Here is a 24449-nt window from a genome sequence, read left to right as displayed (position 1 = left end):
AGTCTATGTTGCAGCTCCAAACGACTTCGAGTTTTTGGTAAATTTCCAAAGGGTAGTCATAGCCTTTGTGTCTTGAGGCTTTTGTTCAGTAATAGCAGAATAACTCTGGCTAGAGAGAGCTGGCATTCTAATAAGCAGCGGAAACCCCTAGAATGTTTTGAAGCACTGTGTCCACTAACTGGCCCCCAGAGTGTCCAATAACTGGACTAGAGGAGGGTTTCAGCAGGCCTAATAACCACTTAAGTGCCACCATGGATGGAAAAATAGCACCGACGACTCAAATCGTCCTCCCACCACTCTTCCACCATGCACTGCTTCCTGCTGATGTGGCTAGCTCAACAACTTCCTGCACTTGTTGTGGCCAGAAGCTATTCTCCTGACTGAGTGCTGCATGCATGGTGGCCCTTGACTACGAGTTACTTCCACAGCAACCAGCTTTTCCTTGCGTAGAAAGCTTGCCTCTGAGGAGGTAGCCATCTGTCTGTGCAACTGCTTTCCAGAAGCCACCTTTCTGGCCCTGGCGGCAGTCTGTGCTGAGTTGGAGATGTCTAGACAGCTTCTTCAGCTGGCTCACCAAGGCTAGTGTGAACATACTGAACCACTTGTGCATTAGCCAGACAAGGAATGTTTCTGTGTAGATGCAGTTTGTAGAACAGTAGCAGTTGTAAATGAAGACCCCCTTCTCACAAACTGATTCTTGTTCTGTGTCTGAGCCTGAAGATTCCAGGCCTGTGCTATTCAAAGAACCTCATGAACTCTATTGTCATATCTACCCAGGCTGTCCTTAAATTGTGAACGCAGCTAATTCTTCGAGTGCTTGCTCGTGTCCATTCCATGTTAGATGTGTGCGCGTGCCATGTGTACCGTTGCCAGAGATTTTTCCCTCAGTGGTATCCATCAGGCTGGCTCTTGTGCCCTCTGGTGCTGCGTGCATGTGTGCCGGTGTATGGGGTGCCACCGGCCCTACACCCTCTCAGTTCCTTCTTACTGCCCATGACAGTTGCTGGAATGACTCCTCTTGCTTTGGCAAGGCATTTTTCAATGATTTCTTCTCTGTATCCTAGTTTATTAGTCTTACCATAGTTGTGTAAATATTGTAAATAATACCAGTTTAGCTAATTAGAACCCCTCCTTTATCACTGAGAGGCTCCCTTTGCCCTTGGAGCTGGGCATGCCTCAGTCCCCTGGCTTCAAACCTTGTGTGATGAAGTGGGAGGTTTCTTCTTGATGTTTTGCATGAATATTGTGTGCCTCAGTTTCCCCTGTATGTTACACAAATACCTAGGTGGTGGGACAAGGTTGCGTGATTTTTTGCTGAGACCTAGTGGGCAGGTGTGGCTGGCTCTACATAGTTAATGGCCAAAGTATTCCGTAACCTGGCAACAGATGGTCAGGGACCTCTCGCCAGGAGCCCGGCTGGGACAAGATGAAGCAAGAGGAAGGGCTGGAGACCAGGTGACCCTTTTGCCCAGAAAACAGCACAAGAATGGAGGAGGGGCAACGGGTATGTCTGAAGCTGGGTTGCTGGAAGCTTAACAGTCTGCTGGCCGCGGGGAAGTGGGGAGAGCCAGGGCCTTGGGGCTCTGGGTCCCCCCAGGATGGACTTTACTGAATGTTCCTGATTTCTGTGCTAACAAGCTCTGTTCTACACAGTGTTCCCACCAACCATAGCCAGAGCAAAGTGGTGGGGGGGCCTTGGAAGGTGGCCAGCTGCCCACATTAAGGGCCTGATCCTACAAGTGTGGAGCAGCTCCTGGAAGTGCTGAGTGCACCCAGTTCCCCTTAGCAGTTGAGGGTGCTCTGCACCTCCAGGAACTGATAGGAATCTTGCAGATTGACCCCTCAGTGTAGTCCCTACAGTGCAGACGAAACACTGGTGGGAGACAGTGGGTGTCTTGCCTGAATAAGGACTGCAGGGTTGTGTGTGAAGCAGAAGAGTCTGACTGCTTAATTGGGAAGGACTGAGTTTGTCGCTTGCTCTATGGGTTGTCAGGGTTGTGACTGCTGCAGGGGCAGCTTGCTGTACATGAAGAGGGGCAGTAGCAGACTTGTTCGTAAGCAGTCCCTTCAGGTCCGTGGTTAGAGTGGCATTGACTAGCTTTGGTTGGAGCTAAATCTGGGTCCCCCCAGGATGGACTTTATTGAATGTTCCTGATTTCTGTGCTAACAAGCTCTGTTCTACGCAGTGTTCCCACCAACCAATAAACCCTTCTGTTTTACAACACTGGCTGAGAGTCACTGCTGACTGCAAAATGGGAATGCGTGGCCCTTTGGGGGTGTGTAAGGCTTCCGCAGTGCCCCATCCAGGTGGTCTTGCTGCTGGAAGCTCACAGGATGATCAGGGGTGCTGAATGCTCTGGGGTCAGACCCAGGCAGTGCTGAAGCCAAGCAGTCTTCTTGCCCTGGTGAAAGAGTAACCACTGACTTCAATGGGACAACCATAGGTATGAGCTCCTTCCCGGCACCAGGACCTTCGAGGGGCAAGCCAACCCTGCTTGCTTCTACAAGGTCATCCCCAGTCCGGCACCGGTCCCCAGACCCTTGGTACCAATCTGCAGAAGTGAGGGGTACCACTCCCCCATGGTCACCTCGGGAGGACTCCTCGTCTGAGTCTAAGGTGGAGCCCTACATCCATCCCAAGAGCCGCTGCTAGTACCTGTCCTTCATCCTGCCGGATCCCGGGGCGGGTCCCCCCCCCACTGGTACCTGGTCAGGTGGACAGTGGCAGAGGCCCTATGCAATGGCTATTCTGGAACCCATGGGGGTTTCCCTTGGTACCAGGTCCATCTTCTCACCAGTCATACTCGGTTGTTTCCGAGAGGAGGGCCCCTGCACTGCTTCGCTTGGCACCGGACCCTGACTCAGGTACTGAATCCAGTACCGATACACAAGACGTGGGCCCCATGGAGGTAATTGAGGCTGAAGAAGTTGGTCCGAAAACAAAGGAGGCAGGAGCCAAAGTGGGAACTGGTAAAGCGCCCTTGGACGCACATTCAAAAGGCCTGCTTGGGCCCACCGGAATACCTATACAACCTCTGGACTGAGGTGGTAGAAATGCAGCCATACAGGCCTCTTCCCCAGGCGAGGCTGTCTCGGGACCGAGCAGCTTGCTGCCTCAAGATGACTTTCAAGCCCATCAGGAGCTTCTAAAGAGGATAGCAGCTACCCTGGGGCTAGAGATTGAGGCGCTCAAGGAATCGTCCCACAGCTTCATTGACATTTTGGCTGCAGCTGCACCATCTAAGGGGGCCCTGCCCATTAACAAGGTGGTAATGGGTGAGGACAGAGCCCTGTGGCAGGCCCGTCTTCTCTCCCTCCCACTTCGAAGAGGGCAGAGAAGAAATACAACGTGCCAGCCAAAGGGCCCAAATACCTATACTCCCACCCCCCTCCTGGGTCCCTAGTTGTATTGGCAGCCAATGAGAGGGATAGACAGGGTCAAGCAAGTTGCTACCCCCAAGCAGAAGGTCACAAAGAAACTTGACCTATTTGGGAGAAACATTTATTTGGCAGGTGGGCTACAGCTACATATTGCGAACCAGCAAGCCCTTGTGAGACTACAACTTGTGAGACTCCTTGTCCAAATGTAAAGACTCTGTGCCTCAGGACTCAAGGCAGGAATTCTCTGCCCTCTTAGACTTCAGTTCCTTCTTGCCAGCTACTCTGAGAGAGGGGAAGGTGGGGGGGAATGAAATAAATATGAGCAACACATCTCGGAGAACAACAGTTACAAAAAGGTGAGTAACCGTTTTTTCTTCTTCGAGTGCTTGCGCATATCAATTCCAGTTAGGTGTGCGCACGCCTTGTGCACGGCTGTCGGAAACTTTCCCTAGCAGCTACCCGTCGGGCCGGCTGTGGAGCCCCCTGGAGTGGCACTGGTATGGTGCTCTATATACGACCCTGCTGGCCCGATCTCTTCCCCCCCCTCCCCCCACACAGCTTCAGTTCCTTCTTACCACCAGTGACGGTTGATGGAACAGTGGTCTCTTGCTTGCAAGTGTCCCACTAATCCCTAGCTCTTCTGCTAATCTCTGTATATAGTTACCCATTGTTAGTTAATAGTTCTTTCTTAGTTGTTAATTGTAGTCTTTAGCGGTTGGGGGGGCTTCCCCTCCAACACGCACCCCGCAGGGCCTTGGGGCATGGCACCCCAGGGCTTCAAACCCTTTAGTCCCTGCGCTGAGCCTATGCCCGCGGGCGACCCCCATGACTCCTGTCTCCAGTGTCTGTGAGAAGCCCATCAATCGGACAAGTGCAAGATCTTCAAGGCTTTCAAGCCTCGCACCAGGAAAGAGAGGGACATTTGCCTAAAGCAACTCCTTATGGAGTCAGCCCTCCGTCCGCAGCAGGACCTGGCCCCGAGCACCTTGGTGCGGAGCGCTCCTCCTGCAGTGCCTTCTGTGGTGCCGAGAAAGGACTCTGCACGCCAACCCAGGAGCCACCGGTCCCCCCGGGCCACAGATGTGCTCTCCCCGGAACCGCTCTCATTCACCAGCTGCCCGTAAGAAACAGGCCAAGGGGAAGTTCCCCCAGTGGCCCGCTACAGACACTGCACCCCCGGAAGGGGACGGTGGCTGACAGACCCTTGGGCCGGGCACAATCGTTGCGGACCCCTGTCTCCCCAGGAAGCCCCGCTCTCCTGGACTCACCGCGGCTGCATATGGGGGAAGTTATGATGCCTTCCACCCCAGACACCTTCAAAGCTGCTAGGGGGCTCATTGAGATGACTATGCCCAAGTCTCCAACTAGGAGGGATAAGCCTCCACTCCCTCAAAGCACGGCACCGTCCAGAGGCAAGCCTGCCATGTTCGGCCTGTCTGCCCCCCGACCCGGATCTCCGTGCCGCTCTGAGTCCCGGCACCGCTCCTATGCCCCACGCCGGTCTGACTTGGGGCATCGGTCCGACTCATAGGATTGATCCTGCAGCCCTGACCCTGGGAGTCGCTCCCGCTCGAGGTGGTCGTCGGCAGATAGGTCGTGGTCCCGCTTGAGGTCCAGGTCCTGCTCTGTGACCTTGCAGCACCATTCTCAGCACCGGCCTCAGCCTGCACGTCGCTCACCTTCCAGGCGTCGCTCGACGGACTGGCACCACTCTATACAGCGGCACCGCTCCCCAACACGGCACCGTTCCCTCTCAAGGCACCACTCCCGCTCTCGCTCATGGCACCGGTCCCCGCTTCAGCACCGCTCCACATCACGGTGCGGCTCTACTTTTGCGGCACCGCTCCACATCCCACCATCGCTCCCCGCAGCGGCACCACCCTCCACTGCGGCACCGATGGACATCGAGGCCCTGTTACGCTTCACAGCACCCATTGCGTCCGTTGGAGGAGGATGCCTCTCTGGTGCAGTCTCGCACCGCTCCCCCTTGGCTGTCCCGCTCGAGATCGCCGTCCCTCTGATCAGGCAGGGCATTGGGGGCATCTGAGGCACCAAGATCAGGGCTGGGGAGCCTAAAGCAGGACGCTTCGGGGCCCCAATGGCTGCCCCAGTGGCGATTTTGGACCCCTTGGCTGTACCATCAGGCCCAGGGTGCCCCTCTTGGCATCCCTCCACTTTCCCATTTGGGATCTTGCCTCCCAGAGGCAACCCTTAGCCACCCACCCCAGGACCCTCCACAAAACTTAGACCCAGCCCCACCCCACCCAGCAGTGGCAGGCACTTCTACGTCTGGGCCACCACCCATGGACTACAGGGCCATGCAGGAACTCCTCCGACGAGTGGCCCTGAATATGAACCTCCAGGTGGAGGAAGTGGTTGAAGAGGAGGACCCTGTGGTGGACATCCTGGCACCAGAGGGGCCCTCTAGGGTGGCCTTACCCATTATAAAAATTATTCAGTCTAACGCCAAAACTATTTGGCAAACACCTGCCTCCATTCCCCCCCTACGGCCAAGGGGGCTGAACGTAAATACTTTGTTCCTACTAAGGGATATGAGTATCTCTTCACCCACCCTCCCCCATGCTCTCTTGTGGTGGAGGCAGTGAATGAAAAAGAGAGGCAAGGTCAGCAGGCCCCCACACCCAAATCAGGAGCCACAGAATGGCTTGATTTGTTTGGAAGGAAAATTTATTCCACAGGGGGCCCCTCTCTCTCAGGATCGCTAATCAACTCGCAGTACTGAGTAGATACAACTATAACTCTCAGTCCTCGATCTTAAAATTTAAAGAGCTCCTCCCCTCTGAGTCACGAGCAGAGTTGGGGGCCATTGCCGAAGAGGGCAAAGCTGTCGCCCGGACTTCCCTCCAAGGCTCCCTTGATGCCACGGACTCGGTGGCGCATACTCTGGCATCCGGGATTGTGATGAGGCGCAATGCCTGGCTCCAATCCTCCGGTCTTCCCCTGGAGGTTCAGCAGACCTTACAGGACCTTCCCTTTTATGGCCAAGGCCTATTTGCTGAACAAACGAATTACAGACTGCATAGCCTAAAGGACTCCCGGAACACAATAAAGTTCCTCGGCATACACACTCCGGTGACCCAAAGGAAGCCCTTTAAACCGCAGACCACCCAGCAGCGGTCCTTCCCCCCCCCCCCCGCCCCAAGGCCCAGACAGGACTTCTCTCGTAGGAGAAGTAGATACAATTGATGCAAGCCGTCGAGTCCTCCCTCTGGGTAGGGCCAGGGGAAATCCAAACCCCCCTTTGGGCCCTAAGCACCCCTTTTGAAGGTGCACACGAGGATGGATTACCAGTCCACAACCCGGTTATTCACCCTCCTTTCCTGAACCGTCTATCCCACTTCTACCGTGCATGGTCCCTTATTACGTCGGACCAGTGGGTGCTCCGCACGGTAGAGACGGGATAGTCTATCCAATTCTGCTCCTTCCCACCCTCCCATCCCCCTTGCCCGTCCCTCTTCAGGGACCCCTCTTATGAGCAACTTCTCGTCCAGGAGGTCCAGGCTCTCCTCACTCTAAGAGCAGTGGAGGAGGTCCCTCGGGAGCTCAAAGGCAAGGGTTTCTACTCCGGATACTTTCTCGTCCCCAAAGCGAAGGGGGGGCCTCAGGCCCATCCTGGACCTGCGGGAGCTCAAGCTCATAGCCAGCTTGAAGTTCCGCATGGTCTCCCTGAGCAAAATCATCACTTCCCTAGACCTGGGGGACTGGTACGCCGCCCTCGATATGAAGAACGTTTATTTTCACATATCTATCACCCCGGCTCACAGATGGTTCCTCAGTTTCGTGGTGAACAAGGTGCATTATCAGTTCACGGCCCTCCCATTCGGGCTGTGCACAGCACCTCGCATCTTCACCAAGTGCATGGCGGTTGTAGCAGCTTTTCTCCCCTGCCACCACATGCATGTCTACCCTTACCTGGACGACTGGCTCCTTTGGGGCCGCTCCTGTCAGCAGGTAGAATCGCAGGTGCAGATAGTCAGAGATACGTTCGAACGATTAGGTATCATTCTCAACATCAACAAATCAGTGCTCACCCCAACTCAAAGGATAGAATTCATCGGAGCCATTCTGGATGCAACTCAAGCAAGAGCATTCCTGCCAGAGACACGTCACCTGTCCCTCTCGCAGATAATCAGCACCCTTTGCAGCTTCCCCACCACCATGGCGAGGCAGTATCTCAGGCTGCTAGCCCAGAATTCCAGACTGCAGACGTTTCCTGAAAGGACTGGAAAAGATACATCCCCCGATGAAGCCCCCCATCCCGGGCTGGGACCTTAACCTAGTCCTCTCCCACCTCATGGGCCCTCCCTTCGAGCCGTTAGCTTCTTGTTCACTCCTCTACCTCTCTTGGAAGGTTGCTTTTCTGGTGGTTATCACCTCAGCACGACACGTGTCTGAACTACGGGCCCTCACCTGTGAGCCTCCGTACACTATCTTTCATAAGGACAAGGTACAACTTAGACCTCATCCAGCTTTCCTTCCCAAGGTGGTGTCTCGCCTCCATATTAGCCAGGACATCTTCCTGCCAGTCTTCTATCCAAAGCCGCACAACAGCCCTCACAAACAACAGCTGCACTCGCTGGATGTCAGGAGGGCGCTTGCCTTCTATATCGATCGCACAAAGCTGTTCCACAAGACAACCCAGTTGTTCGTTGCTATAGCAGAGCGGATGAATGGTTTGCCCATCTCTTCCCAGCGGATCTCCTCCTGGATCACGACATGTATCCATGCTTGTTATGACTTGGCAAAGGTTCCTCCGTCTGCCATCACAGCTCACTCCACGAAGGCGCAGGCCTCATCGACAGCCTTCCTAGCCCATGTACCTCTCTAGGAGATCTGCTGGGCTGCGATGTGGTCTTCAGTGCATACTTTCATGTCGCACTATGCCATCATCCACAAATCTAGGGACAATGCAGCCTTCGGCAAAGCGGTACTTCGGTCAGCAATACCTTGACTGCGACCCCACCTCCAAGATAAGGCTTAGAAGTCACCTAACTGGAATTGATATGAGCAAGCACTCGAAGAAAAAACAGTTACTCACCTTTTTGTAACTGTTGTTCTTCGAGATGTGTTGCTCATATCTATTCCATTCCCCCCCCCACCTTCCTCTCTGTCGTAGTAGCCGGCAAAAAGGAACTGAAGGGGGGGTCGGGCCGGCAGGGTCGTATATAGAGCGCCATACCAGTGCCACTCCAGGGCGTTCCACAGCCGGCCCGACGAGTAGCTGCTAGACCAGTTACCAATTCATCACTCTCCCTTTTGTCCATGGCCCCCTGGGTTTTTACAAAATGCATGGTGGTGGTAGCAGCCTTCCTCAGAAGGTGAGGCATTCAAGTCTACCTGAACCTCGATGACTGGCTGATCAAGGGTCGCTCAGAGACCCAAGTAAAGAGCAGTGTCAGCCTGGTCTAGGCTACCTTCTGAGCACTGGGCCTATTGATAAACAGACAAAAGTCAACTCTCATTCCAGTACAGAGAATCAAGTTTATTGGGGCAGTGTTCAACTCGACCAGGCTAGAGCCTTCCTTCCAGAGGCTCGATTCCAGACAATGTTGGACCTGCTATCCAAGGTCATGGCCCATCCAATCACAACAGCCCGGGTTTGCCTCAAGCTCCTGGGGCACATGGCTGCATGCATTTACATGGTATGGCACGCAAGGCTGTGCCTCAGGCCCCTGCAGGGGTGGTTAGCTTCACTGTACTCACCAATCAGACACCACTTGGACTTGGTTCTCATTGTTCCAGCCCTGGTCCTCAACTCCCTCGACTGGTGGAAGGGCTCCCATTTGGCAATTGCGGGTGCCCCCTAAGTCGCCCCCCAGCCATCAGTGTCCCTAGTGTCAGATGCTTCAGGCCTAGGTTGGGGAACCCATCTCGATTGCCTCAGGACTCAGGGCCTGCAGACCCAGGAAGAGCTCTCTCTGCATATAAACATCAGAGAGTTCAGAGCGGTCTGCTTAGCTTGCCAAGTGTTTCTTCCCCAGCTCACAGGCAAAGTAGTGCAAATGCTGATGGACAACACCGCGGCCATGGTCTACATCAACAAGCAGGGAGGAGCGCGCTTGTCTGCCCAGGGAGGAGCATGCTCCTTCGTCGTGAGGCCATCCATCTATGGGACTTTTGCATGAAGCACTCTATCCACCTTGAGGCTCCCATCTTCCAGGAGCCTGGAATGCCCTGGCAGATCTCCTTAGCAAATCCTTCTCTCACCATGAGTTGTCCCTTCACCTAGAGGTCACCAGGTTCATCTTCCAAAGGTGGGGATCTCTTCAGGTAGATGTTTGCAACCAGGCAGAACAGGAAAAGCCATCAGTTTTGCTTGCTGAGTGGGCACAGCCCAGGCTCCCTTTCAGATGCCTTCCTGCTTCCATGGACAGTTCTATGCATTTCCTCCAGTTCTGGTACAGAAGGTCCTTCTAAAAATCAAGCAGGACAAAGTGAGAGTTAGTCTTATAGTCCTGGCATGGCAGTGCCAATGCTGGTTCGCCATGCTGCTAGACTTATCAGTAGCACCCCCACTACCGCTCCCGCTCCACCCGGACCTGATCTCACAAGACCATGGCCATTTATTCCACCCAAATGTCTGGTCCCTCACCTGACTGTAGGGAAGCTCCATGGCTGAACCTGGAGGAGCAAACTTGTTCGGAACAAGTTCAACAGGTCTTGCTGGGTAATAGGAAGCTGTCCAGTAGGGCTACCTAGTTCGCCAAGTGGAAGCATTTCTCAATATGGCCATCCCCACAAGGCCTTTCTCCGACTGTTTTCTCTTCAGTTTATTCTGGAATACTTGCTTCACCTACAACAAGGTCTGGCCCCAGAATTAAGCAGTTTCAGCCTTCCACCCACCAGTTTTATCTCACGAAATGACAATCCGGTTTCTTAAGGGGTTAGAGACTTTACCCTCAGGTTTGCGAACTGATTCCCCTGTGGGTTTGAACTTGGTCCTATTGAAACTCACAGGCCCTCCCTTTGAGCCGCTAGCATTGTGCCCTCTGCTCTTTCTCTCTTGGAAGGTTGCCTTCCTGATAGCAATTACCTCAGCCAGAAGGGTTTCTGAAATCAGGGCCCTTATGTCAGAAGCACGGTGTTCTTGAAGGACAAAGTTCAACTGTACCCCCATCCGGCCTTCCTGCCAAAGGTAATCTCGCAGTTCCATAGCAACCAAGCCATTTTCCTGGCAGTTTTCTTCCTGAAGCCACACAAGAATTCAGAAGAGCAATGGCTTCACTCATTGGACGGTAGGCATGCCCTCGCCTTCTAGATTGAGAGGACTAACCCTTTCACAGATCCACATAATTTTTTCTGGCAATAGCAGAGAGGATGAAAGGCCTACCTCTTTCAGCCTAGAACATCTCACCCTGGATAACCTCCTGCATTCGGGCATGTTATGAGCAGGTGAATGTTCCACCGCCTGCCATCCTGACCACTCGTTGCACGAGAGCTGAGGCCTCTTCAGCAGTGTTTTTGGCCCAGGTTCTGATCCAACACATCTGTAGGGCCGCAACCTGGTCATTGGTGCTTACCTTCTCATCCTACTATGCCAGGAGTGGGTAAACTTTTTGGCCCGAGGGCCACATCTGCATATGGAAATTGTAGGGCTGGCCATGAATGCTCACGAAATTGGGGATTGGGTTGCAGGAGGGGGTGAGGGCTCTGGCTGTGGGGTGCGGGCTCTGTGGTGGGGCTGGGGATGAGGGTGCAGGAGGGTGCTCTGGGCTGGGATCAAGGGGTTTCAAGGGCAGCAGAGGGGTATGGGCTGGGGTAGGGGTTTGGGAGGGGGTCAGGGTTGCAGACTTCAGGCGGTGCTTACCTCCCTTCCCCGGCTTCTACATGGAGCACAGCCAGGCAGCTCCAGGAGCCAGGCGGAGCCACGGTATGCAGGGCGTGGGGCAAGCCCCGGACTCTGCTCCCTGGTGGGAGCTTGAGGGCCAGATTAAAATGGCTGCAGGGCCGGATGCGGCCCCCGGGCCTTAGTTGCCCACCCCTGTAGTACGCCGTCATCAACAGGCTCAAGATGATGCCGGGTTCGGGAGAGCAGTGTTGCAGTACACATATCCATGAACTCCAAGCCCACCACCTTAGGCGACTCATAAGTAGCACCTAGCATGGAATAGACATGAGCAAGCACTCAACAAAAAAAGTTACTGATATTACATAACTGTTGTTCTTGAGATGTGTGGCTCGTGTCCATTCCATGACCCGCACTCTGTCCCTGCTATCGGAGTTGATGGCAAGAAGGAGCTGAGAGGGTGCGGGGCCGGCGGAACCCCTTATAGTGGCGCACATGTGCGCAGCTCCAGAGGGCACTAGAGCCAGCCCGACAGATACCACTGAGGGAAAAATCTCCAGCAATGGCGCATGCAGCGCATGTACACCTAATGTAGAACGGACATGAGCAACACATCTCGAACAACAGTTACGGAAGGTCTGTGTCTGTAACTGGTTTTTTTTTCTGTGTTAGGTGGGTCTTCACTACGCCCCTAGGCTTGTGTGATCTTTAGCTGCTAAGGGCTCATTTATAAGTATCTCCAAAATAACTGGAAAAATAAAGGCAGCCTTTTTTTCCTCAAGTAACAGAGGAGGTATTTCAAAACTAGAACCCTTGAAGGAAATGGCAGAGCTTGGAGACTTGGCACTGAGATTGTGTACACAGCAAACTGGAAAGCTTCTCTTGATGAAGTGATCTCAAATCATTAACAGTGTGTAGCCTTAACAAATACATTTAAATGGTATTTTAAACCCATTCCTAGAGTAGAGTCCAGGGTTCTCGTTACTCTACCAGTGTTCATACTGTCACAAACATGACAAGGGAGTGCAGAAAACACTGTGCTCTGTGGATTAGGGGGGTGCTATCAAAGTGCCTCATGGAGAACAGAACTCTGAACTGGACCAAGGTGGCTAAGTTAAGGACTCCCCGTTTAGTGTTACTATTTATAAATTAGTATCAAAGTTTATATTTACATATATTCCTTCCTTTAGTTTAGCGACCGGAGTCTGCTCTGAAGTCAAGGCTCACTGACTTTTCATCTAAGATTTAGCTCTGTGTTCCAGTAATTGTCCACGTGTCTAACCTTTCATAGAGGAAGGAGGATGGGGAGAGTCCCAAGTGTGCTAACACTGAGGTCCAAAAGCACAAAGTTTAGGCATGTGCAAAGTCTGTATAGAAAGATGCCTGGAACTGGGTGTGGCTGGGTTTTGCCAATCCCTCAGTTCTAGGCCACCAACAGAGGCTTCCGTGAATCTAGGGAACTTTGCTTTGAGTTCCTCAGTTCCACTTCATTAACAGAACAGGAATTACCACAGGCCTGTGACTTCTTATGGCCCAAGTACCTTGCAGTACAGTTTTACTGACTCAGACTCCACTGGCTCAAGGGTAGGTCTCCAGATCTTTAAATGGCAGTTGGCTACAGCATCCTGGTTTTGTGTGCTGGACACCTTTTCCTGAAGAAATGTCCTTCAAGAACAGTGAGAGCTTTCAGTTAATGCTCTGTCCACTTAGTTACCACTTCCTGAAGTGGGAAACCATGAAGTTCACACCCCCGGACCCTAGGATAGCATGGCCCCCAATGCCAGCTCTGTCACTGTGACATGCAGGGTGCCATTGCATCCCTCACAGTGCCTTGGGACAGAATGGATCGTGTGAGATCAAATTATTCCAGAGCGTGGAGATGCTTTTTTCAAACACCCCCTCCCCCCTGGAAATTACATGTGAAAAGCACTGTTAATGTTCAGCTCAGGAAGGCTGAACAAGGAGCAATGGTCTCAAGTTGCAGTGGGGGAGGTCTAGGTTGGATATTAGGAAACACTATTTCACTAGGAGGGTGGTGAAGCACTGGAATGGGTTATCTAGGGAGGTGGTGGAATCTCCATCCTTAGAGGTTTTTAAGGCCCGGCTTGACAAAGCCGTGGCTGAGATGATTTAGTTGGTGTTGGTCCTGCTTTGAGCAGGGGGTTGGACTAGATGACCTCCTGAGGTCTCTTCCAACCCTAATATTCTATGATTCTAAGGTTAGAAATCTGGTAACTCCCACATTTAAACTCTGCCCCAGACATGTATGCATTACTAGTACACCTGATTACTCACCATTTATCAAACACACTACAACATCCAGCCATGTAAAGTTCATCTCGTGAACTGTGCAGTGAAAGAGGCAACATTTGCTGTGCAGGTTGTATATAAATCCTGGACATTCTGGCATGGCCAGAGTGGTCCACAATCACAAAAAAAGTAGGGTTATGGGAAAGATTGTATGTTGGAGTTATAGCATGTGATCATGTAATTAGAGTGTACTGTCACGTGCACACAGGGGCCATGGTTAAAGTTGCATGTGCAGCCTTAATTTACATTTCCCAATATGTGTGTTTAACCATGAACTGTAAAAGTTCTCTTATCCTCAAGTTTTGTTGGACTATAAATAATTTGAAGCAACGCTGCCAGCAGAACCAGATCCTTTAGGCTGCCACTTACGTGCTTAAATTTCCTAACAACTTTGCCCTAACTTAACCCCATTTCTGCCGTCCCCCACTCCATATGTAGCTGCCTGGAAGTCAGTGACAAATTTTGGCATGAATAAGGGTGGTACAGTCTGACTCAGGCTTTTGCATTCAGTTTAAACTAAATCTCATTATATATTCGGTCCTGGCTTATGAACCTTGTGGGGACAATGCAAAATTCCCCTTGCTTTTGTGAAATGCACACATGGGTAAGGTGGCTTCCCATAGGGGACAGTAGCCTCAGCCACTTCTCCCCCTTAACCTGTGGCCTCTCTCCCTTTTCCCTGTGTGACTCTGCTTTCTGGCAGGCTGATAACGTGGCTTAGGGTGGGGGACAGGAGACATTCTTCTACAGCTGACCCATCTTCCATGGGCCATGCTGCCTGTACCTGGTATCTGATGGTAACCTGGCAATGTGCTGCACAAATGCTTTACCTGGGGACTAGAGCAATATCTCGGGCCTGTGCTCTTGCAGGCTGCACTTGCCATGCTGAGCTCAGGTAAAGAGCAGCGCTTCCCTTCAGGCTGGGTGTTGTCTCTGCCTTGCTGCAGTGCACATGAAGTGTGGAAAAATTGCCATAAAAATGCCTTTTTCCCAAAGGCAGATTAGGGCATATCTCCTATGTGTACATGTCTCAGAGCTGAATTCCAGGCAGCTATCACAGACTGCTCACTCCCCATTGTGACATGGGAGGGTCCATCAGCAGCCTGGTACAGGCCATTGCTTTGGCTTGGTTCCTTGTTTCAGAATCTGTATCTACAGGACTTTGGATTTCCTGCTCCAATACATTGACACCTGAGTTACGTGCAACCCAGCATTCTAACGATTTTAATATCTGCCCAGTGCAACTGCTGCCTTTGTGAGCAAATCTGTCTCATGCTGTGCTCTCCTGCCATGTCTGCTCTCGCAAAAATGGGGGCCCACTGTTCCCCACAAGTGGTAGCAGTGGTGCAAGCTGTGGAGTGGAGAGGGTACAGGCTCAGTGGCTGTGGTTGAAATCCTATGCTCAGTCTACACTGCAGCTTCCATCATTGCTATTCCTGGAGGAAATTGCAGATCCCAATATTACTCCCGTAGGCGCAGTCATGTAAGCCTGTGTTGCCCCCAGTAACTGCTATGGTCACATCGCAGGACAGAACCAGGCTGCTACCAACCAAAGGGAGCCACATGGCTGCATGTAAGGAGTGGGGCAGGAGCAGCAGCCCCTGAGGAAAAAGGGGAATGTCTCAAATACCTATGAGGGAAGGAGAGGGAGCTGATAAGGGGAAAGACATCTACAGTGGGCAGCACCTCTCTGCAGACTCTCAGACGGTAGGCCACTGGGAAGGAGGTGAACATCCATACGACTTGGATCTCTGCTGCTGATGCTGCTCACTGCTGCCATTGGGTGAAGAGCTGGGTTGTGTTTTGTGGGAGGCATTCATGAAAACTCAACTCCACAGCAGCAGCTGCTATTTTCTTGGAGCTGAGATCCACTCGAAATGTCTATAAAATTAAGATCTGCCTCCAAAAAGAAATGGTATTAAAAAAATGTTAAGGTTGCACAGTCAAGCTCTTAAAAGTTAGGAAATGCCAGAATTCGGGTTGCTATTGCAACCTGAAATGGCCCCCTTGTGCATATGCGCTATGCTCCAGTCTTTAATTATAGGATTGCATCCTGTTTTTTCCACATTCAGTATATAGCATTGATGGTGGACAAGGCAGAAGTGGGTAGTGATTCAGGAAGCCAATATAAGGCCCTGGGGGTCTTAAGTTACACACCCAAAATCAGTGAATACTTCTGCAAATTTTGACCTTAATCTTTCTGTAAAATGGGAATAACGGAATTGTGACAACAGATTCATTGTTTGTGAGGTATTTGTACCACAGTGATGAGTGCCACAGAGAAATCAGTTCTACATTCAGTGCAGGATTTGGGTGGTGTGCGGTAAATAAGATATTGGAGCACCCAATGAGGATAAAATGAAATATTAAGCAGTTGCCTCATTCTCTGAGCACCATCCATATTGTGCACTGCTTGAGGCAGGGGTCCTGTAGAAAAAAGTGATTGTGTAAGTAAAGGCTGTATCCAAATTGAATACACGTGAGGGCAGAATTAAGGTTGTACAGGCATCCCTGACTCTGGAAGTTCCTAACTTTGGAGCACTTGACTTTTCAGCTCTAATATTTTTAACATGGTTATAAGCACAGCTATACTGGGTCAAACAAATCTTCCATCTAGCCCAGTATCCTGTCTTCCGACAGTGGCCGGTGCCAGGTGCTTCAGAGGGAATGAGCAGAACAGGCAATCATCGAGTGATCCAGCCCCTGTCACCCATTCCCAGCTTCTGGCAAACAGAGACTTAGGGCCACCCAGAGCATGGGGTTGCATCATAGAAGATTAGGATTGGAAGAGACCTCAAGAGGTCATCTAGTCCAACCCCCTGCTCAAAGCAGGACCAACCCCAACTAAATCATCCCAGCCAGGGCTTTGTCAAGCTGGGCCTTAAAAACCTCTAAGGATGGAAATTCCACTACCTCCCTAGGTAATCCATTCCAGTGCTTCACCACTCTCCTAGTGAAATAGTTTTTCTCTAATATCCAACCTAGATCTCCACTACTGCAACTTGAGACCATTGCTCCTTGTTCTGTCATCTGCCACCACTGAGAGCAGCCTAGCTCCATCCTCTTTGGAACCCCCCTTCAGGTAGTTGAAGGCTGCTATCAAATTCCCCCTCACTCTTCCCTTCTGCAGGCTAAATAAGTCCAGTTCCCTCAGCCTCTCCTCATAAGTCATGTGCCCCAGCCCCCTAATCATTTTTGTTGCCCTCTGCTGGACTCTCTTGGACATCCCTGCCCATCTTGGCTAGGTAAATTCTGTGGGAAACAATACATGCAAATAAAATGTTATGTTGAGACTCAGCTTTGTATTTGAAGACTTGACTTCATATGTCAGACCTGCTCTCAGGGGACAGCACTTTGCAGCTAGCCGCCAGAACATGTATCCACATTCTAAAACTAGGTAGAAAGCTTAGGTCAGCAGGAGACGAGGCCTGTTAGCGCAGGCCCAGCACTGCCACTGGGATACTGCGCTTTTTCTGCTCACAATAGGGTACAAAGCAATGTGCATAATTTCACTGTTAGTTGAGCAGCAGAGTAAAGAGCTGCGAAAACTCACAGGTAGCAAGAGTGGCTGGTCAGACCCATTGGATTGAATTGCAAATGGAAAAGGATTTCTGTTAGTCTAGCTGCTAATCATTTACAGTCTTTGCTCTGCTTGCTGCCGTCTCTAGGACTTTTCTGTGGTGCATGTCATGTCTGCTCTTGTCACATATGAAGGGAATTGTCACCCACCGGCCTGGTAAGGTACTAGGTATTCTCCTTACCATACAGATGGAGAGCCGAGGTCAAAGGTCACACACTGAGTCTGGTCAAGCCCTGAGTTGAACACACCTCCTGAGTTCCAGTCCAGTGCTTTATCCACAAAGCCTTCCTTCTGGTCTGGTGACTAGGCTGAGCCTGTCTGCCCTGACCCTAAATCCCACTGCAGATGAGAGGGGGAGGAGCTGAGAAGGTTGGAGAAGGCAGAAGCCATGCTTACAGCACCTAATATAGTCAGTGAGTAATGACTGATCTCGGTGCTTTTTCATTCAGCTATCCTAAAGCAGAGACCCCGTGCTCGGTAGCCAGCTCCAGCATTCCAACCCTCTCTTTTCAACTGCTCTCAAACCTCATGTGCATTCCTACAGTCTGGTTCTATGACAAGGCCGTCTTGTCCAGCTTTATGTTCTGACAGATTATGAAATATGTGTGAGCTTTACAGAATTGCAGAGGTATGAAAATGGCCTTCTTGGAGAGAGCTTAATCACAGCACTGCATTAGGCTGCAGTAAACCCAGCAGGCTCGAGGGAACCTGAGTATCCCCCTGTGCGCGGGGACACCTTGCAGTGGTGAGAGGAAGCTGCTTGTAGCATTAGAAACTGCAGGCTGGAGCAGTGGGAGCTGTGACTTAATTCTTGCATCACTCTGCTGCCTCCCAGTTCTCATTGAGCTCCAGTGTAGGCCCCGTTCACTGGGCAAACCTTTAGCTTTGCTAAGGTGTTAAAGTGCTGCTTGGGGAGGGAATCCACTATGAATTGTAGCTGGGGCCCTGTGTGGTTCTCAGTTCTTCAGCAATAGAATCCACCACTCGCTGCAGAGTCATGTTTCAGCATCTGTGTTGGTGTCTTCAAAGCTACATTTCTTGTCCTTCCAGAGGTGAATAACTCCTTCATGCTGCCAGTGTAAAGCCAGCATGTGTGCAAGGCTATGTACCAGCATAGGAAGGGATGGTGTGCTCAGCTACCCAGAGAGCTTGCAGTGTAACTATGGGATTTAATCCACTTAATATCGAAATAAATATTGAGAGGGAAATGGCACCAAAGTAGCCACTTCCTTATCGGTCACTGCAAACTGCCACTTTGCTGCAGAACCCCAGGGCTTGCTATATAGTCAGAGGGAACTGGGAAGCCCTGCTGTGGTGGCAGTGGCCTTGCAAACAGTGTGTCACAATATGTCAGACCTGCTCTTTGTTGTGAATGGAGGGAAGTGGCCATAACACAGACACAACTTGAGTGGACGCTGGAAGCATACAACTGCCACCTGGCAGGTGCAGTTGGTGTCCCGTAAGTGGGAGCCCAGTACCTGGGCTTCGGAGCAGGCAGGAATGGGCACAGAAGTAGATACTGTGGCTTTGCACATGTGGTTTTTCTTTATATGTGGGGGGAGGGGGAAGCACCTTGGCATCTTTCCAGACTGTCAACTGTGCTGATGACAAACGGCTTGCAGTGAAAGCAAAGTCCCTGTAACACAGAATGATTGGCAAATTGAGGCATGCTGTCTGCTGGCTGACATTTCAGAACGAACTCAGAACTTCTCACTAAATGAACAAAATGGCTAAGAGAGCTTGGGGGAAATAGTTTTATTTATGTCTCTCCCCTCCTGTGCCCCACATAGAGACGTGTGTATGGTCAGGGTTATCTGAGAGCTGCAGGGCAGGTGTGTGCTGGGAAGATGGGGGTGGAACACTGGTAGGAATCACATTGAAAATACGCTGGAGGGATTAGGTGCACTTACCTTTAACTTGATCTTCCTTCTCAGCACATGGCAGTCCCATCTTCACTTACATTAACTTTCCACTCCTAAATTAGACAACAGGATTTCAAGGAAAGACTCAGGTTAGTGATCCACTAACCATGGCCCCAAGTCAGTCAACAAATAACAAAATAACGTCCAATATTAACTTACAGGAAAACAACAAATGAAATATTCCAAATTCTTGGGTGCAGGGGGCCAGGCTGGAGCACACCTTTGTTTCTGTTCTAGGAAAGTCAAACTCCTGAATAGTAGTCTCGTTTTGAATAGGACTGACTCCTATCAAATGGTTTGAACCTTTTGTACAAACTAGTGATTGTCAAGTACAGGTTAACAGTGATCAGTCATTCCACCCGGTTTTATTCTCCACTGCCATGTGCCTCTGCACCTCAGAGGTAAGTGCTGCCGTGCTGAACTGGTGGCCCTCATTTTGTTCTGGTGTAAATGGCCACACAAGGAGTATGGGGAGGCAGTGGAGAGTCAGGCCTCTGGTCCTCTCGGGAGGATGGAAAGCCAAGGGCAGAACCCTTTCACTGGAAATAGCAGCATGGCTTTAATGATTCATTTCTGCTGTTATCAAGAGCTACATGTGAAAAGGGCAACTGGCATGTTAATCGCCCCAGTGACAGGAGATCCTTGTGAGCCTCAGATGAGGGCCTGAGGCTAAGTGGATATGCCATCATTTCCTTCTGGGCATCTTAGGTTTGTAGAAGACTCCAGAAAGAAGATGAATTGTGACAAAGCCAGAAAACTTACTAGCTTAATCAGTACTATTGTGAAGAAGATCTTTATCTTAGACTCTGGTATCTGAATTTGTGGCTCTAGTAGGTATATGTAGCTCAGATAGTGCTGGGATAATAAAATATTTCAGCTTCATAGTTCTTGTGACTTAGGGTATGTCTACACGGCAACTAGACACTTTTGGCTGACCCGTGCCAGCCAACTCAGGCTCGCTGGTCTTGGGCTGCAGGGCTGTGTCATTGCTGTGTAGACTTTCAGGCTCTGGGGCTCTGCAAGGTGGAAGGGTCCCAGAGATCAAGTGGAGTGCCCCAGGGGTCGGTCCTGGGGCCGGTGTTGTTCAACATCTTTATTAATGATCTGGAGGATGGGATTAATTGCACCCTCAGCAAGTTCGCAGATGACACTAAACTGGGAGGAGAAGTAGGGATAGGGTCCAGAGTGACCTAGACAAATTGGAGGATTGGGCCAAAAGAAATCTGATGAGGTTCAACAAGGATAAGTGCCGAGTCCTGCACTTAGGAAGAAAGAATCCCATGCACCGCTATAGGCTGGGGACCGACTGGCTAAGCAGCAGTTCTGCAGAAAAGGACCTGGGGATTACAGTGGATGAGAAGCTGGATATGAGTCAACAGTGTCCCCTGGTTGCCAAGAAGGCCAACAGCATATTGGTCTGTATTAGTAGGAGCATTACCAGCAGATCGAAAGAAGTGATTATTCCCCTATAGTCGACACTGGTGAGGCCATACCTGGGCATCCACTACAGAAGGGATGTGGATAAATTGGAGAGAGTCCAGCGGAGGGCAACAAAAATGATTAGGGGGCTGGGGCACATGACTTACGAGGAGAGGCTGAGGGAACTGGGGTTATTTAGTCTGCAGAAGAGAAGAGTGAGGGGGGATTTGATAGCAGCCTTCAGCTACCTGAAGGGGGGTTCCAAAGATGATGGAGCTAAGTTGTTCTCAGTGGTGGCAGATGACAGAACAAGAAGCAATGGTATCAAGTTGCACTGGGGGAGGTCTAGGTTAGATATTAGGAAACACTATTTCACTAGGAGGGTGGTGAAACACTGAAATGGGTTACCTAGGGAGGTGGTGGAATCTCCATCCTTACAGGTTTTTAAGGCCCGGCTTGACAAAGCCTTGGCTGGGATGATTTAGTTGGTGTTGGTCCTGCTTTGAGCAGGGGGTTGGACTAGATGACCTCCTGAGGTCTCTTCCAACCCTAATATTCTGTGATTCTATGATCAGGCTCCAGCCTGGGCCCAGAAGTTTACACAGCAAGGGAATAGCCCAAGACCCGTGAGCCCGAGTTGACTGTCACGGGCCAGCTCTAGATGTCTTTTTGTGTAACCCCACCCTGGAATTGCACTTGTGCCTTAGCAGAAAATAACATACTTATCCCATATAGTGGTGCCTACTGGTCTTTGGGAGCTTACATCATGGAGACAAGAGCCCTTTGATGAAGTATTTTTAAATACCCACTTGCTTTGCTCCTCTATTCAGGCCATTCAGTGTTTTTGGGGCAAATGCATGCAATAAAAATCAATCTTGGTATTCTGGCTAGAATTTACCTTTTACATCTCTTGTGCTTGCAAGATCAGTTGTTGAAAGCCTGTAATGTCAACATTAATTGTGATCAAACTGGTCTATTTACTAATTTCTAAAAGGCAACAGTACCTTACCATACCTCTCCTTCTCTGCCATAGATATCTGAAGCGGGGAGAGACTCCTTGCCTTCTTGGCTGCATTGGGAACCGAAGAGTAGCACCTTGGAAGGTCTTCCCCTGGATACTGACAAGGGTGTGCATTACATCTCAGTGAATGCAGGGCAGCTGGAGCCCAATGGAAGTTATGTGTCCCAGACCACCAATGTCTTTTCCATTGAGGTTCACCCTGAAGACCATAATGAACCTCAGTCAGTACGAGTGGCTTCCCAAGACCAGAATGAGGCAGCACCATTCATGTGTGGCACAGAGGAACCAGTCACAATCCTGACTGTAATTTTGGATGCTGACTTAACAAAAATGACACCAAAGCAAAGGGTTGAACTTTTAAACCGAATGAAACGTTTTTCAGAGTTGGAACTTCATAACATGAAGTTGGTTCCTGTTGTAAATAATAGACTCTTTGACATGTCAGCCTTCATGGCTGGGCCAGGAAATGCAAAGAAGGTGGTGGAAAATGGGGCCTTACTCTCATGGAAATTGGGATGTTCTTTGAGCCAAAATAGTGTTCCCAACATCATCAACGTTGAAGCTCCTGCTAAAGAAGGTGCCATGTCTGCCCATCTTGGCTACCCTGTTGTTGGCTGGCACATTGCTAACAAGAAACCTCATCTTCCTAAGAGGATAAGGCGGCAGATCAATGCCACCCCTACACCTGTCACTGCCATCGGGCCACCTACAACTGCTATCCAGGAACCACCAACCAGAATTGTTCCCACCCCCACGTCCCCAGCCATTACACCACCCACAGAAACAACAGCTCCTCCAGTAAGAGAGCCTGTACCGTTACCTAGGAAACCTACAGTTACTATTAGAACAAGAGGAGCCATTGTTCAGACACCAACTCTAGGACCAATTCAGCCAACCAGAGTAGTAGAAGCCACCAGTACTATCCCTGGGCAGATTCGCCCAACGGTGACTGGATATGTAGAGCCTACTGCTGTGGTTACACCACCCACAACCACTGCTAAGAAACCAAGAGTCACCACGCTGAAACTAGGCACACCATCAACAACAGATTCCTCTACAGCTACAACTCGAAGGCCTACCAGAAGACCCAAAACTCCTCGACCTACCAAGCCTCCTGGCACGACCAGATCACCAGTCACTAAGTTGGAAACCCCCTCTCCACCAACCCGCATACGCACTACTATTAGTGGTCCTTCCCGTGTGTGGGAGCCAAATGAGCCGCCAAGGCTGACAAACCACATTGACAGGGTGGATGCATGGGAAGGCACTTACTTTGAGGTTAAAATACCTTCCGATACATTCTATGATAAAGAAGACACAACCACGGATAAACTGCAATTGACTCTAAAACTGAAAGAACAGAAAATGGTGGAAGAAAACTCCTGGGTCCAGTTCAATAGTACTAGTCAACTAATGTATGGAATGCCTGATCACAGCCACATAGGGAAGCATGAGTATTTCATGTACGCCACGGACAAAGGTGGTCTCTCTGCCGTGGATGCTTTTGAAATACATGTTCACAAATGGCCACATGGGGACAAGTCTCCAGTTAAATTCAAAGCCAAATTCCATGGAGACCACAATGCAGTGGCCAGTGACATCAATAAAAAGATTCAGTTGGTAAAGAAGCTGGCTTTTGCATTTGGCGACCGGAACAGCAGCACAATTACCTTACAAAACATCACCAAGGGCTCCATTGTAGTGGAGTGGACAAACAACACTCTGCCTCTGGACCCATGCCCGAAAGAACAGATCAGAGCCTTGAGCAAAAGAATCTCTGATGACTCTGGTGGTCCTAGCCCAGCCTTCTCCAATGCCTTAGAGCCCGAGTTCAGGCCCATAAATATTTCTGTGGTTGGCTCCGGCAGCTGCAGGCACATTCAATTTATTCCAGTGGCTAGAGATGGCAGGATTATCTCTGAAGCCACCCCAACATTGTTGGCAGGTAAAGACCCCGAGAAGAGCAGCGAGGATGACGTGTACCTGCACACTGTGATCCCTGCTGTGGTGGTTGCTGCTATCCTGCTGATCGCTGGCATCATCGCCATGATCTGTTATCGAAAGAAGAGAAAAGGCAAACTCACCATTGAAGATCAGGCCACCTTCATCAAGAAGGGAGTGCCGATCATATTCGCAGACGAGCTGGATGACTCCAAGCCTCCCCCTTCCTCCAGCATGCCCCTGATCCTTCAGGAGGAGAAAGCCCCTCTTCCCCCTCCAGAGTACCCAAACCAGAACATGCCAGAGACCACCCCCTTGAACCAGGACACTATCGGGGAATATACTCCATTGCGGGATGAAGACCCCAATGCACCTCCATACCAGCCTCCCCCACCTTTCACAGCACCCATGGAGGGTAAAGGCTCCCGCCCGAAGAACATGACCCCCTACAGGTCTCCACCTCCATACGTTCCCCCTTAATGAACAAAAGATTCATTGCGGAGTAGGGGCCTCTAGTCCCGTGCCAGGGTTGTCTGTAGGGACTGATGGCCTGCAAATCCATTGCCAACCAGAAACACCACTTAGAATCCCAAACCGCAGCCAGCCCCTCTCCGGAAACGTTCGCTCACCAGAGTGCTGGGGAGACTTTGGGACACTGATTTTATTTTTGCCTAACAGCTTTTATTTTATTTTATTCATAGAAAATTCTTCTTGGCTCAAACGTATTTCTAACGGCAGGCTTCTCGACGCGTCCGCGGACTGGTGAAAAGGGAGAGGGATGGCTGGACATACAGGCAGCACTGGGGGTGGCACTCTGAGGCTCTGCTGTTTGCCTTTAACACTAACTGTACTGTTTTTTCTATTCACATGTGTCTAGCAACAGGACGTAACATGAAAGGTAGCCTACAAATAACGACATTCAAGGGACTTTCTGAAGTCAAGGCTGAGTTTTTACATTTAATCTGCTGTCTACCTGAAGTTGTCTGTGTAGTTTTTGGGACGGGGGAGGGGAAATACCTTGCTAAAAATCAGCTCCAGAGGTGTTTCAAACCCAGTTAGAGGATGGAC

General features: G+C 50.7%; 1 protein-coding gene across 1 annotated transcript in view; it reads left to right on the top strand.

The window, feature by feature from the left end:
- Positions 1-23861, top strand: part of DAG1 (dystroglycan 1) — a 37411-nt gene extending 13550 nt beyond the window's left edge. The window contains exon 2 of the mRNA XM_065408555.1: positions 21453-23861. Within this exon, the coding sequence (XP_065264627.1) occupies positions 21453-23861 (2409 nt within the window). The remainder of the gene's footprint in view (positions 1-21452) is intronic.
- Positions 23862-24449: the final 588 nt, after the last annotated feature.

This window comes from Emys orbicularis, chromosome 7 (assembly GCF_028017835.1).
Source record: "Emys orbicularis isolate rEmyOrb1 chromosome 7, rEmyOrb1.hap1, whole genome shotgun sequence".
Classification (NCBI taxonomy): Eukaryota; Metazoa; Chordata; order Testudines; family Emydidae; genus Emys; species Emys orbicularis.
The sequence above is the reverse complement of the archived record's forward strand: the minus strand, read 5'-3'. Positions and strand labels throughout refer to the sequence as shown.